Consider the following 15798-nt stretch of genomic DNA (forward strand, 5'->3'; position numbering starts at 1 on the left):
GCGATCATCATCGAGCAAAACAGTTCAGTAGAAGCGGAGGACTTTCTGTGTCGTACAAAAATCTACACCTGCGACAGTTGTATCTCTTTCCTTTTTTTTATTTTGTTGGTGTATGGTAGTACAGAATTGATTCATCTGGTGATGGAACCAAGATACAAAAACAAAAAGCAGTCAGTAACACAAAACTGATAGTATTAATACACCATGGTGACTGATAAATACTATCTCATATAGTAGATATATATCGGACTGTGTATTACGGGTGAGGTGGATATTTTTCCTTAGTTGGGTCTAGAAGTGCTCTCAGTCCATTAAACAGGTTCTTCCGAGTCTGTTGAATATTTTTGCGTTTTTTTTCTGCACCCCTGTGTTACACTGCCCCTTGCGTCATTCACATTTTAACAATTAAACAGTAGCTGAGTAGTACAGACTGTACACACTTGTCTGCCTCTCTCCGAAACTTGATTATTAATTCCTCCATCATTTGTCTCATCTACCTGTTTCCCTATATCTTGTGTCTCTATCTTTAACAAGAATCCCTCCATATTTATTCTTTATTTTGTAATGTTGACGTCTTCCTACAGCTCCTCTTTTCGTGAATATGTTAGGTTAGACTCTACGGTGACTGTTATTGACCATGAATGAAACAATAATTACACATTCACGTCCGAAGGAGCAGGCACTGAACGACTACAGCCGTCAAATGGTTCAAATGGCTCTGAGCACTAAGGGACTTGACAGCTGTGGTCATCAGTCCCCTAGAACTTAGAACTAATTAAGCCTAATTAACCTAAGGACATCACATACATCCATGCCCGAGGTAGGATTCGAACCTGCGACTGTAGCAGTCGCACGGCTCCGGACTGCGCGCCCAGAACCGCGAGACCACCGCGGCCGGCACAGCCGTCAAGAAATAGAGGAAATGTATTAACTGCGAATATGAATCACTATAGGCTGTACGTGCATACATGTCTGAAGAACCATTGCATCGTACTACTTAATAACAAAGGGAGTGCTATTTCGTATTTGTTCACCAATACCAGTCCCACGACTCTCAGTAAACATGTCTTTCCTGGACAGGAATATACACGGCGTACGGGTGCACGTTGTGACACACGAAGACATGTACAAGTTTGGCCTGGCCGTGATTCGTGTACGGATAGCCGAAGCAGTAAAGGCGACCGCTCGGGTTTTATTTCATTACAAGAAATGGTTTGCTTTGTGATAAAGGAGGCGAAAATAAAACGATTTTTACTAATAACTATTAGCTGAATGTTCCCTGTTCATATTAAGTGATCATTACGACACTTTTCGTAACGTTACGGAAATATTTTTCAGGAAGGAGTGAACGAAGTTTAAAGCAACAACTCGAAAACGTTCCTGTTTCCGTATCACGTAAATAATCGCTCCAAATACAGTATGACATTTTTCGGGACACGCACTTTGGCGTGCTAAGACCGTCATTTCGCAATCCGACAGCAGCGTAATTCAAGATAAATACTATAAAGAGCAGTACAAAACAAAAAAAAATACCGCTAGTTATCCCTTCTTTCCTAGTCACAAAAATGAGCGACGTTTGATCTGCGACACTTGTTGCAAAGAAGCGAAATGCCCTTGCGTTCATCTCTTCAAGGCTTTAAGCCAAGTTTATTTCTGATGTCGAATACAAATTGATAAGACTGCCTAAAACAACATTTACAGTACGTGTTATGCTTTTGTACAGATCAGTCTGAATTCCCATTGTAAAGACATTCGAAATCTGCAGACCACGTACAAACTTACCGCCGTCCCATAGTCATGTGACGTTTAGAAGGAATGTATGTTTGTCTCTTTACGCTCACTCCATAGATGTTCGTATTCTGCCTTTCCTGCGATAATCTTTTAAGTCGCCTCCCTGTAAGGTTCCATGTAAGTTTCACATCTGTAAAATCTTTGTCTAACTGTGTCACTATTTTAGAGTAAACAAAGTGCAGTATTTACGCGCAGCTGCACGGAGTGTAATACATGTCAACAAATCTCTGTGAATACCAGTATCAGTATTTCGTACGTGACTGCATAGCATATTATGCGTTTCTGTGGTTTTGTATTTACAAAAAGCCAACGACAGGCCGTCGAGCAGACACCCTTAACTCAAAATATACATGCCAGCAGGTACGTGTAGTCTCTCTAATCGCTTTGTAATTTCACTACGTGTATGTGCAATTTCGTGTGACGATGTTGCATGGCGGACTTTCTAGACGAGGATCCAAGAAAGCGCTGTTTGTAGGAAATATTGAGTTTCACAAAGGGACCGCACATACTCGCGTTCAACGCTTCCGCCAAAATTTATGTTATATTCGGGGCTTGGGCAGAAATGGAAATGACCAGAATAGGCGGTCCTGATGGCCCAGCTTTTAGAAGCAACAGCATTTGTTGTGTGGTCGGTTGGAGCATGATGCTGGCGTAGTTTCCAAGCAGCGAGTGGCGCAGCGGAGACAGAGCACCGAACGGTAATCCGAATCGTGGGGTCGAGTCCCTATGCGGAAACTTTTTTTTTAAATTTTCAGTTTTTACGTTACTTACACTGGAAATAAGTCGAAATAATGCTCATTGTAATGCGCTCATTAATACTTTCATTGAAGGTACAGGACAATTTGGGATAGCCATAGTGCAGTTTTAAAGTAATTCTCCGTAAATGCACACCCTGTCATGCGTATTTTTACCGTCAGATAAAGGATTTTATCAAAACGCTTCAAAACTGCTGTTATAGAGTGAGAATAATAAATCACATCCCGAGAAGACTGCGTTAAAATAGATTCCATCGGACAGGATCAGCTATCCTCGCCAATATTTAGCAAACTGTTGTGTTACGCGAAGTTTGCTTCTAAACTGTGTCATGAGAAACGACCTTTTATGAACGAAAACTAAGTTTGTTTTCCTATAGAAACTTTGAAGCGATGAAATAATTGTAGAAATGCGTCATTTATAACGTGTGCAAGATGGCGGAAATTTCTGGTTTCCTTTTGTTTGCCATCAATATCTCCCCAGCACGTGTAAAACAGCTGTAAAATAGTAAGAATATCTAATTTTATATTCGAAGTTCTCGTGTGCGCCCTACACTCCTTTTCTGAAAATTTTTTGCAATCCCAAGTTTTCCTTTGCCCATTAATAAATATGATTTATTTAGAATTATTTCGCTATATCTGCAGTGTGTAAAGTGAAAATTGAGAATAAGGAAAGTTCCACTATATGGCCTCGACCCACTCTTTTCAGTGTGCCAAACGCAGACTGTAAACTATGCTAAAATGAATGACATTCATCACCCTACTCGCCCGAAAAACAGTTGTTTATTTTTCTAAAGTATTCGCCATCTGGAGCTCTCACTTCTTTCACTCACTTCAAGCCAAGCCCTAGTACCACAACTAATCTGTCTTTATGCAGCTAAGTCCGTTTATTTATGATACCGTAGTAAAGTCAGGAGCATGGCGGTTTTGAGATTATTGTATCTGGAGCTATGGGATACGGGCAGCTCCAACAAACTACTGTATTTCATAATAGTCTCTTCCCTTCCTATAAAAACCTGTAGATCGCTATTTTCCAAAAGCGCACCACGACGGAACTAATGCTTTTATAATTTGCAGCTGCAATATTTGTCTGAAAAAGGATAAAATATATTTGTCATTCCTTCTTTCTTAGCAACCGAACGAAGCTGACAAGCAAACTACTCGTAACATGTTTGTTTAACATATTCTGCTCATCAAGAACACTTTCCTCTAACGTATCTATAAACGAAGTTCCCAAGGCGAAAGAATTTTAATTTGGCTGATACTAAAATTAAAAAGCTTTTCCTTTCTTCGTAACATATAAAATTCGTAAAGACAAGTTATATTACAAAAGAAAACACAAAAATTATAACGATATTACTAAGCATTATAAAAAAATAATAATAATATGAACTAACCATTGTCTCTTTCCTGTGTTATGAAAAGAAAATTGTCTCTAATATGTAGCACTGTAATAATTATCCCATTATTTCTCCGCAGTTTTCATTTGGTGTAGCGTTCACCTTTTGCACGTATATTGTACATTGAGGTGAGAGAGAGAGAGAGAGAGAGAGAGAGAGAGAGAGAGAGACGGTTCTGCAGATGGGCTTACACTCTTCTTATCACCACTTTTATTAACTTTGTGACTTTCAGCCTATCATGTTTCTTAAATAAAAGAATGTAACACCTGCAGTCGTTCCTTTTCACATTTAATTAATTTACGCAACAAGTTTCGGTGTTTCATTACACTAACTTCAGACCCCTTCACCAGCGGGAATTTGAAGGAATTCAATCTCGTGTGCAGTCGTAAGAGGAGTCGATATTATGTAACCAATGCAGTAGATATCTGGTTTACACGACACTATTCCTTCGTTCATCAACCGACGACTGTCAGGACAATATTAAAGCAGAACGTCCAATATCAACATTGGTTCTGGTTTGGACGTTGTTCTGACAGTCGTCGGTTGATGAACGAAGAGACAGTGTCGTGTAAACCATATTTCTACGGACACCGGTTATTTAATATTGGTTCCTGTTATGACTGCAAAAGAGACTGGATTCCTCCCAATTCACGTTGGTGAAGAGGCCTGAGGATGGTGTAATGTAACACTGAAATTGCTTGCTTGTTTTTTTGACCAGAAGGTTTGTCATTTCCACAGGACTTGCTCGATGTTGTAAATGACAATGAGACGAATGTGTCAGATGTTTTAAGGTTTAGCTACCGAGCGAGGTGGCGCAGTGATTAGCACACTGTACTAGCATTCGGGAGGACGACGGTTCAAACCTGCGTTCGGCCACCCTGATGTAGGTGTTCCGTGATTTCCCTAAATAGCATCAGGCAAATACCGGGAAGATTCCTTTGAAAGGGCACGGCAGATTTCCTTCCCCTTCCCTCCCCAATCCAATGGGACCGATGATCTTACTGTTTGGTCCCCTCCCCAAATCAATCAATCAATCAACCAACGAATCATCCCACCAGGAAGAGTCAATACTGGCAAGAAAATTTGTGTGTGTTGAAGAGTGATTTTGTCATTCACTATTATTAAGTGGTCATCCAGAAAAGTTAATCTAGTCTCCAACAGGTTTTCCCTATAACATATGTTCTTGGGTGGGATCCGCCTTCAGCAAAACACAGTTTTGTGTTTCTGTCCCAGATATGTTTCACTGCAGTTTTAGCACCATCAGTGGGTTCTTCATTATAATAGCTGTTAAACACAAGGAAAGTTCTTAACTGTTTAAATACATGTAAATATTAGTTCCTAAATCGTAATTACAGATTTCTGAAGAGCACATAAAATTGTGTATTCATACCTTATTACTACGTGGTGTGGTTTGCCTGCTGTATTACGTTTTTACAGTGTCTGTTTTTCTTTACAGTTTGTCATTTGTAACTACATACAACTTAATGTAGGTAAAATATTTACTCAAAAATTACAATTTCTAAACTGTTATGGGTATGACTGAAATTAATAATTTATGTGAAAGGTTGTGTGTGTGTGTGTGTGTGTGTGTGTGTGTGTGTGTGTGTGTGTATTTATTTACATTATGTTTCACTTACGTATTCTTTTTTCGTCGTCTTCTTCACTGTCAAGTGCTGTGTATTTAGTTGCCACTGTCACTGTTTACCAGCTGTAGAAACATGATAGCGGACAGTGGAACAGTTGAAGATGTCATTGGCGGTTGTTTTGAATCTCTCAGAGGTGTGTGTGTGTGTGTGTGTGTGTGTGTGTGTGTGTGTGTGTGTGTGTGTGTGTGTGTGAAAAGAGAAGGAGGGGAAGAGGGAGCACATATTTATTTATTTTTAGTTTTTATGTGTGTGTATGTATGTTAGGTTGGTGTTATCTAGTCATTCTTTGTGGGCAGAGAGCAGAGTTCCATTGCAGAGAGCTGTGAATTCATTTATTACTTGCTTTCCTTCACCTATGGATTTTTGTATTTGATAATTTTCTTCAATTATTAGTTTTGTGGGGGGCTGTTGTTGCATTTGAGAATTTTCAAATCAGTGTTGATGTCTGTTGGGCTATGTTTATTGTCCATAAGGTGTTCAGTAAATGTGGAATGACAGCTGTTACTTTTTAATACTCTTCTGTGTTCTGTGTATCTGGTATTACAGTTTCTGCTTTTCTGTTCTATGTAAGCTGATCTGCAGTCCTGACACGTTAGTTGGTAAATATCAGCTGTGTTGTGTTCGTCTGTGCTTGTGTTGGTTGTCCTTAGTTTCCTCTGTGTTGAGTTGTCTGTCCTGCACCTATTTTTAGCCCTTGTTTTTTGAGTATGTCGCCTATTCTGTGGGCTGATTTGTTGCTGTGAGAGTGAGGCATTTCTTTGTTGTTGCGGGTGTTTCTTGTTCATTTGTGCTCATTTGTGTGTGTGTAAGTTGGTGAGAAGACTTTTGTGTGTTGGGCGTCTTTTTTTAAATTTTGTTATAATTTTGTGGTTCAGTTTATCTATAGTGTTTGTATCATATCCATTCCCTACAGCTATTTGTCTGATTGCCTGTAACTCGTTGTTATAGTTGCTTTCAGTGAGTGGAGTTTTGTTCAGTCTGTGTAGCATATATTGGAAATCAGCTAGTTTGTGTGCAATCGGATGATTAGAATGTTTCTAAGTGGCTGTGCTGGTGGTGGTTACTTTTATGAATATGGGCAATTGGTGTTGGTTCTTTTGTCTGTATATTGCGGGGTCAAAGAAATTTAACGTTTTGTTGTTTTCTGTTTATGAGGCTGCTGATAGATCAAGAGTTTAGTGCCTGAACGCAATCACACCACAAACCACATATGATCTTGACGCCCACCTAAATTCCGACGTTGTCATAATCGCATATCAACTCAAACTATCTTACCATTTCATAATCTCTTATCATATCATCTTTAGTAGTTCAAAAATGTTCAAATTTGTGTGTATTCCTAAGGGACCAAACTGCTGAGGTTGTAAGTAGGCTGTTTAGGTTTTCATGTTGGTAACGCCACGTAGCGCACTGTATGAAAATCACTGACTGTGCTGTGTGCAATCTGTGGCTGGTTGGCAATGATGGAATTTGCTATTGTAGTGTGATGTTTATAGCTTTCCCGGCGTACTGATTGTTCCATAAAAACACGGGAGAACTGCCGGATATCAGTAACGTCCTGCTATTGTAGTGTTGGGCAGTTGGCTGTTAACAGAGCGTAGCGTTGCGCAGTTGGAGGTGAGCCGCCAGCAGTGGTGGATGTGGGGAGTGTGATGGCGGAGTTTTGAGAGCGGATGATCTGGACGTGTGTCCATCAGAGAGAGTATATATATATATATATATATATATATATATATATATATATATATATATATATATATATATATATAATGACTTTCGAATATTATTAAGGTAAATACGTTTGTTCTCTATCAAAATCTTTCATTTGCTAACTATGCCTATCAGTAGTTAGTGCCTTCAGTAGTTAGAATCTTTTATTTAGCTGGCAGTATTGGCGCTCGCTGTATTGTAGTAGTTCGAGTAATGAAAATTTTTGTGATGTAAGTGATTCATGAAAGGTATAGGTATTGTCAGTCATGACCATTCTTTTGTAGAGATTATTGAAAGTCAGAATTCATTGGGCTAAAAATATTGTGTGGCAGTTTAGTGTTGATCAGAATAAGTAACGAAAGAAATGTCTGAGTACGCTCAGTTCTGCTGAGCTGTTTGAAAATCAAATAACGTAAGGAGTTTATCAGCACAGTAATTCATTAATTTTTCTAAGGGGACGTTTCAAGGCCATCGGTCCCTAATCTTACGCACTACCTAAACTAACTTATGCTAGGAACAACACACACACACACACACACACACAACCCCATACCCGAGGCAGGACTCGAACCTCCGGCGGGAGGGGCCGCTCAGTCCGTGACACGATGGCGCCACTCCGCGATGCTCTTTAGTAGTAATGAAAAATAAATGTTGGAGATGTTACGATAACATTTATTTTTCTGTCTCATCAAATATGTTGTGTCAATAAGCAGTGCTTGTGTTTCAGGTTCGACTGCGTTTACTCTTCGGAGTAGCTGTTGTCTGAGACGACGGCATGCCGGACACCCTGAACCTGCCACTCACTCCGGAGGAGGAGGCGCGCTTCAAGAGGCGCTACTCGGACCTCATCAAGAAGCTGGTGCACACCACGCGCTTCAGCAAGGTCCGTCTGCTAACTGCCACTGGCGCTTTTTTCTAATGAGCGCTGGGAAGAACAGCTCTCAGTTTCTGAACAGCTGCTTCTGTTTATTGACTTCTGGCCTTCATGTAGCTGCCACTAATGGACTCTCAATTTACGGTGTTGACGCTGACCCAGGCAGCCGCTGCCGATTACTGCGGTTTAAGGACGGCACGTCGCCCGTTCCGTACCCACATTAGTCCGCGAAGACGCACGGAAATTATAATTTCCTCGGCAATAATTCGTAAAAGAATTTCGTCATCTGAATATGTTCCCTAAGGGAGTCAACGTGGTAAACTACCGGGTGATCAATAAGTCAAATGGTTCAAATGGCTCTGAGCACTATGGGACTTAACATTTATGGTCATCAGTCCCCTGGAACTTAAAACTACTTAAACCTAACTAACCTAAGGACATCACACACATCCATGCCCGAGGCGGGATTCGAACCTGCGACCGTAGCAGTCGCATGGTTCCAGACTGAGCGCCTAGAACCGCTCGGCCACCGCAGCCGCCTCAAAAAGTCAGTATAAATTTGAAAACTGAATAAATCACGGAATAATGTAGAGAGAGAGAGGTACAAATTGACACACATGCTTGGAATGACATGGGGTTTTATTAGAACCAAAAAAATACAAAGGTTCAAAAATTGTCTGACAGGTGGCGCTTCATCTGATCAGAATAGTAATAATTAGCATGACAAAGTAAGACAAAGCAAAGATGAAGTTCTTTGCAGGAAATTCTCTATATGTCCACCATCATTCCTCAACAATAGCTGTAGTCGAGGAATAATGTTGTGAACAGCACTGTAAAGCATGTGCGGCATTGGCGTCGGATGTTGTCTTTCTTTCTCTGCCTCGTAATGGCTGGGTGTTGTGTGATGTCCTTCGGTTAGTTAGGTTTAAGTAGTTCTAAGTTCTAAGGGACTGATGACCATAGATGTTAAGTCCCATAGTGCTCAGAGCCATTTTTTTGTTGTCTTTCAGCATCCCTAGAGACGTCGGTCGATCACGATACACTTGTGACTTCAGGTAACCCCGAAGCCAATAATCGCACGGACTGAGGTCTGGGGACCTGGGAGGCCAAGCCTGACGATAGTAGCGGCTGAATACACGATCATCACCAAACGACGCGCGCAAGAGATCTTTCACGCGTCTAGCAATATGGGGTGGAGCGCCATCATGCATAAACATCGTACGTTCCAGCAGGTGTTTATCAGCCACGCTGCGGATGATGCGATTCGGTAACATATCGGCGTACGTCTTGCTGTCCAGCGCCATCTGTCGGACATTTTGTGAACTTTGTTTTTTTGGTTCTAATAAAACCCCATGTCATTCCAAGCATGTGTGTCAATTTTTACCTCTCTATCTGCATTATTCCGTAGTTTATTAAGTTTTCATATTTATACTAACTTTTTGATCACTCGGAACAATTACAAAGGTGTTTAGACCCTCGTTGTGTTACGAGCAGTGCAGTATAGGTTGGCGTTGGAGGTCATACGTCAGATGACAGTGAAATTCAGCATAGCGGCGCTCCGGGTGTTCTTCAGGAACGACAGATTTCACATGAAATTTCCATGTCATCCGTAACAACACAGTACTATGCATCGTCATCAGCCACAGTCATCCGTACTACAGTGCTACACAATGTGTCGAGCAAACAATGTGGATCAATCAACGTTTCTGCCACTGTTACAGAGTAAATGACATTTAGCTTTAGCCTCTCCTAACATACACTGAAGTGACAAAAGTCACGGAATACCTCCCAGTATCGTGTTGGATCTCCTTTTCCACGGCAGAGTGCAGCAATTGAGCTTGGCATGGACTCAACAACTGTTTGGAAGTCCCCTGCAGAAATATTGAGCGATGCTGCCTCTATAGCCGTCCAAAATTGTAAAAGCGTTGCTGGTACAGAATTTTGCATACGAACTCGATGTCCCATAAATGTGCAATGGGATGCATGTCGGACGGTCTGGATGGCCAAGCCATTAGCTCTAAACGTCCAGAATATTTTCCAAACCAGTCTCGAACAACTGTGGCCCGGCGACGTGGCACATTGTCATCCAAAAGAACTCCATTGTTGTTTGGGAACGTGAGGTTCATGCATAGCTACAAATGGTCTCCAAGTAGCGGAACATCCAGTCCGTTCCATGTAAACACAGCCCACACCATTATGGAGCCACCACCAGCTTGCACTGTGCCTTGTTGCATCTTGCGTCCATGGCTTCGTGGGTGTGCGCCACACTCGAACCCTGCCATCAGCTCCCACCAAATGGAATCTGTACTCATCCGACGAGGCCACGGTTTTCGAGTCATCTAAGATCCAACCGATATGGTCCATGGCCCAAGAGAGATGCTGCGAATGATGTCATCCTTTTAGGAAAGACACTTGCGTCGGTCGTCTGCTGCCATAGCCCATAAACGTTACGTTTCACCGCACTTCGTGGCACTGTCCTAACGGATACTATCTTTATATGTGCAATTGCCATCCCACTTGTTTTGTCACTTCAGAATATATAGTTAGAGTCAGTGTTATCAAAGTGGATATTATGAGGTTGTGTATTACAGATGTAACAGTTCATTCTCTAACTTGCAGTAGGACAAAGAATCTGAATGTTAATAAATATTAATCGACTCCTTAACTGAAATGAACTATACTGTATGATTTATAATGGTTACACCGGTAAGAAACGCATTAGAACTTTGGGCTAAGTCTCACACAATTCAGTTTCCTATTAGAGATGCCCTGAAAGAACATCTTCACTTACCATAGCCCCAGGGTACAGTGGGGCTCCAAGCTACCGGACCGGAGTCCACAGGTAACGCCAGAAATGGTCACAGAAAATACGCGTCAGCTGCCTGTACCAACCTACACAACAGATGTGCAGTGATCACTACTGTCTCTTTGACCGACCATAGCTCCATCCAAAATCTACACAAAAGTCTGAAGAACCAGTAGCCAAGAAGCAAGGCTTTTTGCAGCATCACACGCAGACATTTAATCGCTCTCCAGAAGACGGGAGAAATGATAGAAAGGGGAACATAAAAACATAGCATAGGTACACAATAAAGTTGTTATCAGAATGCGAGACGTCAGTTCTTCCCGGGGTATTCTATGTTCAAATAACCTACGGGAATGCAACCGAGTGACGTTATCGACAACCGCTGATATCTGGACAGATGCAGACCCTGTCATTTTCAAGGCAAAACTGCAACAAGTCGCAGGATCGTTGTTGACCCCACAAGGAGCGTTGAAAGAAAGACTAACAGCCACCTCAAGAAAGTTTCTTGTCGCACGAGACTAGCAAGAGTTTTAATATTTATTGTGCTACTTCCCCTAGGTTACATGGCCTTCTGAATATCCACAACGAAGAGGTTCCTCTTAGGTTGAGGGTAACATTGGTCGTCCGACATATTTTGTAACAGAGCACCTTTCTACTCCGTTGAGCCCACTAACTGATCGGTGTGCACATAGCATTAAGAAATCGGCTGATTTCTTACGTCGATTAGAAGGAATGCTTTTGGATGACTGATATTCTAGTAAGTTTTGATGTGGTCTATTTCTTCATTCGTGTTCCTCTGCTTAATTTGTTACCATTGATTGTGGTTAAGTTTGATGGTGAATTAACGAATTAATTTCGTAATATGTTGACTTCCACTTACCTTTTATTCAATGACCTGCTCAATGAGCAGGCAGATGGAGTTGCGATGGGAGGGTCGTTGTCATCTATTACTGCATATTTGTTTATGTACGGCTTAGAGGAACGTGCTTTGAAAACTATGTAGGCGATACTTTTATTGCTTGGCCTCATAGCAGTGAGAACATGAACTGCGTTTTAGAACACCTCAGTTCAATCCAACCTAAAATTCGTTTCACGATGGAGGTGGGAAAGGATGGCTGCTTCCCCTCCCTCGACGTGTTGGACAGAAGGAAGGTGGATGGAACTTTGGGACATGCTATTTATAAGAAGGATACTCACACTAACTTATCCACAGGCTCGTAGTTGTCACCATCCATCTCAGCGTGAAGATGTACCTCGTCTCACAGTAACTCCCTGAGAGTTTGCTAGCTGAGTTAACCCATCCTGAGGTCACTTTCTATCAGAATTGATATAGTGAAAGACAACTCAGGCGCTGTCGATCAACCGGGCACGGGGTGAGTAATAATAATACCGATTTTGCAAGAATGCCTACGGCCTCTCTGCCTTAAGCAGAGAGCATCTCCATCAAGCTTGGACGTATTTTGTGGAAATATTATGATGTGAAATGTGTTTTCTGGCCTTCTAAGATTAGGGTCCTTTAGCTACTGTTAAGGATGATCTTGGACTGCTTAAGGCGGCTGTCTGTCTTGTTCCTTGCAGTTGTAGCACGTCATTAGACAGTCTATCAGGAACTTGGGGGACCGGTGCACTGAGTATAAGTGTCACACAGGCTCACAACATCCGAGAAAACATAATATTGCAGAATATTGCACTGATCGTTCTAGGGAATATAACAACATGGAGATTCTGGCATGCAGTTTCAGCTATTGGCATAGGTAGCAGATTAAATTAAGTTAGCAAGTAACCTTTTTGTTTCAGTTCCGCATGGAACCCTACTCTCCCTATAATCAAAAACATGGGGACAGACTTAATGCTACATCACCCGTTGTTTAGTAATTTACGCTATCGATAAATTCTGCTGGGTCATCTTTCTCTCTTGTGGTGGCGCTGGTGTTTACAGTGTGTGGTATCTTTCCGGGATTTCTCTGCAAAGCGAGTTTTTAAATTTATTTACACATCGCTTACTTGCTGCAGTTTTGCTTTGAAAATGACATAGTGTGCACCTGTCGAAATACGATGTGTGTGACAAAACTGGTAACGCTTTGTTCTACTTGTGTAGACCTGTGTGTTCATTCCTTCTAGATGATCAGTCCGAGTTTCAGCTCCGTACAGCCACGACGATTTTTGAGCGCCATAAGTGAAGTTCTGTTTTTGTTGTGTCTTCTGAAAATAGAAGAGCGGAATTTAGAGCACCGTCATGCAATGAAGTTTTGTATTAAACTTGGGGACTCCGCGAGTTGACTTTTCAGAAGTTGAAACAGGCCTTAGGGGAACTTTCGTTACCAAGAGCACAAGTTTTTTCGCTAGACAAATCTTTTTAGAAAGGCCCAGAACTCGTTGAAGATGAGCCTCTCTCAGAGAGATTTTTAATTTCAAAAACTGGCGAAGCTGTCGAACATGTGTGTGATGTTGTGAGATCGGACTGACATTTAACAGATAGGATGATGTGTCACCTGTTGAACATTTTCAAAGTACGTTAAATTTCGACCGTAGTATTGCACATGCGAAAGGTTTGTGCCAAAGTGGTACCGAAAACCGTCAAAATTGAGCCGAAGAACCTCCAAAGAAACGTGTCCGTTGACCATCTTGAGAGAATTGCCAATGGCCACGATGGTTCAGTCGTGTGATCACAGCCGATGAACTTGGGTTTTCGAGTACGATTCTAAGACAAAGTGGCGAATTGAAGAGTGGCACACAGACTTCTCCACGGCCGAAAAAAAGCTCGAATGAGCAAATCAAAGATAAGAACAATGATGGTTTGCCTTTCTCACAGTAGGGGTATCGTGCTTATAAAGACTTTGTTCCTCCTGGCCAAACTGTCAACCGAGCGTTTTACAAAGATGTCTCTGAAAGGCTCAGGCAGACGGGTGAACTAATTGAAACGGGACACTGCAGACAATTGGATGATGTATCATGGCAACGCATCATGTCACATGGCCACTTCCATCAAGAAATTTTTGATCCCAAATGGCATTCCTGTTGCACAGGCCCCTTATTCACCTGACCTGAGTGCTTGTGACCTTTTTCCTTTTCCTGAAGTTGAAAAATGACTTAAAAGGACTCTGGAGGACAGTCATATGAATGCGGCCAACGTGTTACAGGCACTGCTACCAATACTGGGCCGGCAGCTGTGGCCGAGCGGTTCTAGTGCATCAGTCTGGAAACGCGCGACCGCTACGGTCGCAGGTTCGAATCCTGCCTCGGGCATGGATGTGTGTGATGTCCTTAGGTTAGTTAGGTTTAAGTAGTTCTAAGTTCTAGGGGACTGATGACCTCAGATGTTAAGTCCCATAGTGCTCAGAGCCATTTGAACCAAGACTGGGAGCAACGAATCCACCGGTATATACCTTCCGAAGGCGTTTACTCTGAAGGGGGGCAATGTTGTTATTTCAGAAAAGTAAAAAGTTTTTTTAGATGAAAAATCGAACAGATTACTTTTCTCACACACGTATCGGTGGTGGTCGACCACGTCACCCGGCTGCATTCCCATAAGTTATTGAAAATGATTACAGGAGTATATAAACACTCAACAAACATACACTGATCAGCCAGCACATTATGCCCACCGACCTACTACCGATATAAATGCCGTCCACGCGATAGCAGCGTTACGTGGCGAGGAATGACTGCTAGTCAAACACAGACACGTTGCTTGCTGCCCGTGTGTAAAATGGGGTGGGCGCGCGATCTAACTGAGTTTGAATGAATGTGGATTCTGATGGCCCGGAGGCTCGGCATGGACATTTTGGAAATTGCGTGATTTGTCAGGTGCTCGAGGTGTACTGTGGTGAGTGTCTTGAACCCAAGGCGGAACCAAGTCCACCAGACCTCGTGGGGATGGGCAGCACCCCTCATTACAGATGTCGACTTCGAAGGCTGTGCAGACTGGCAAAGGAGGGCAGGTCACGAAATTTCGCGAAGTAACATCGGACATTAATGCTGGGTAGAATACAAGTGTGCCTGAACGAACAGTGCGCCAGACACTCCGAACGATGGGCGTGCGCAGCCAACGACCCATGCGTGTGCCAATGTGAACACCACATCGTCAACTACAATTAAAACGGGCACGTGGCCTTTGGCACTGGACGTCGGCGCAGTGGCGGAGAGTTGCAGGAACTGATGAATACCGATACCTTCATCATGCTGATGGGAGGGCGCTAATCTGTCGTCTTCTAGGGGGACAGCTCCTTGACACCTGTACTGCGGGACGGAGACAAGCTAGCAGTGGCTCCATTATGCTCTAGGGAACTTTCACAATGGCATCCATGGGTTCGTTGGAGCTGGTGCTAGGCACCATGATGGCCAAGGAGTACCGTGCACTGCCTGCAAACCATGACACCCTTCGATGACGATCGTACACTACTGGCCATTAAAATTACTACACCAAGAAGAACTGCAGATGATAAACGGGTATTCATTGGACAAATGTGTTATACTAGAACTGACACGTTATTACATTTTCAAGCAGTTTGGGTGCATGGATCCTGAGAAATCAGTACCCAGAACAACCAACTCTGGCCATAATAACGGCCTTGATACGCCTGGGCATTGAGTCAAACAGAGCTTGGATGGCGTGTACAGGTACAGCTGCCCATGCAGCTTCAACACGATACCACAGCTCATCAAGAGTAGTGGTGGTGGTGGTGGTGGTTAGTGTTTAACGTCCCGTCGACAACGAGGTCATTAGAGACGGAGCGCAAGCTCGGGTTAGGGAAGGATCGGGAAGGAAATCGGCCGTGCCCTTTCAAAGGAACCATCCCGGCATTGGCCTGAAACGATT

At 42.6% G+C, this 15798-nt stretch overlaps 2 protein-coding genes across 4 annotated transcripts in view; one reads left to right on the top strand and one right to left on the bottom strand.

Moving 5' to 3' along the window:
* Positions 1-15798, bottom strand: part of LOC126278095 (epidermal retinol dehydrogenase 2-like) — a 348505-nt gene that overhangs the window by 165932 nt on the left and 166775 nt on the right. The gene's annotated exons all lie outside the window — the stretch shown is intronic.
* Positions 1935-15798, top strand: part of LOC126278107 (calaxin-like) — a 76396-nt gene continuing 62532 nt past the window's right edge. Inside the window, exons 1-2 of one of the 2 annotated variants that reach the window (XM_049977987.1) lie at positions 1935-2151; positions 8027-8182. In XM_049977987.1, coding sequence (XP_049833944.1) covers positions 8075-8182 — 108 coding nt within the window. In that variant the 5' untranslated portion in view covers positions 1935-2151; positions 8027-8074. The remainder of the gene's footprint in view (positions 2152-8026; positions 8183-15798) is intronic. The other variant, XM_049977996.1, reaches the window with a different exon arrangement.

The sequence above is a fragment of the Schistocerca gregaria genome, chromosome 1 (genome assembly GCF_023897955.1).
Source record: "Schistocerca gregaria isolate iqSchGreg1 chromosome 1, iqSchGreg1.2, whole genome shotgun sequence".
NCBI classification, from domain to species: domain Eukaryota; kingdom Metazoa; phylum Arthropoda; class Insecta; order Orthoptera; family Acrididae; genus Schistocerca; species Schistocerca gregaria.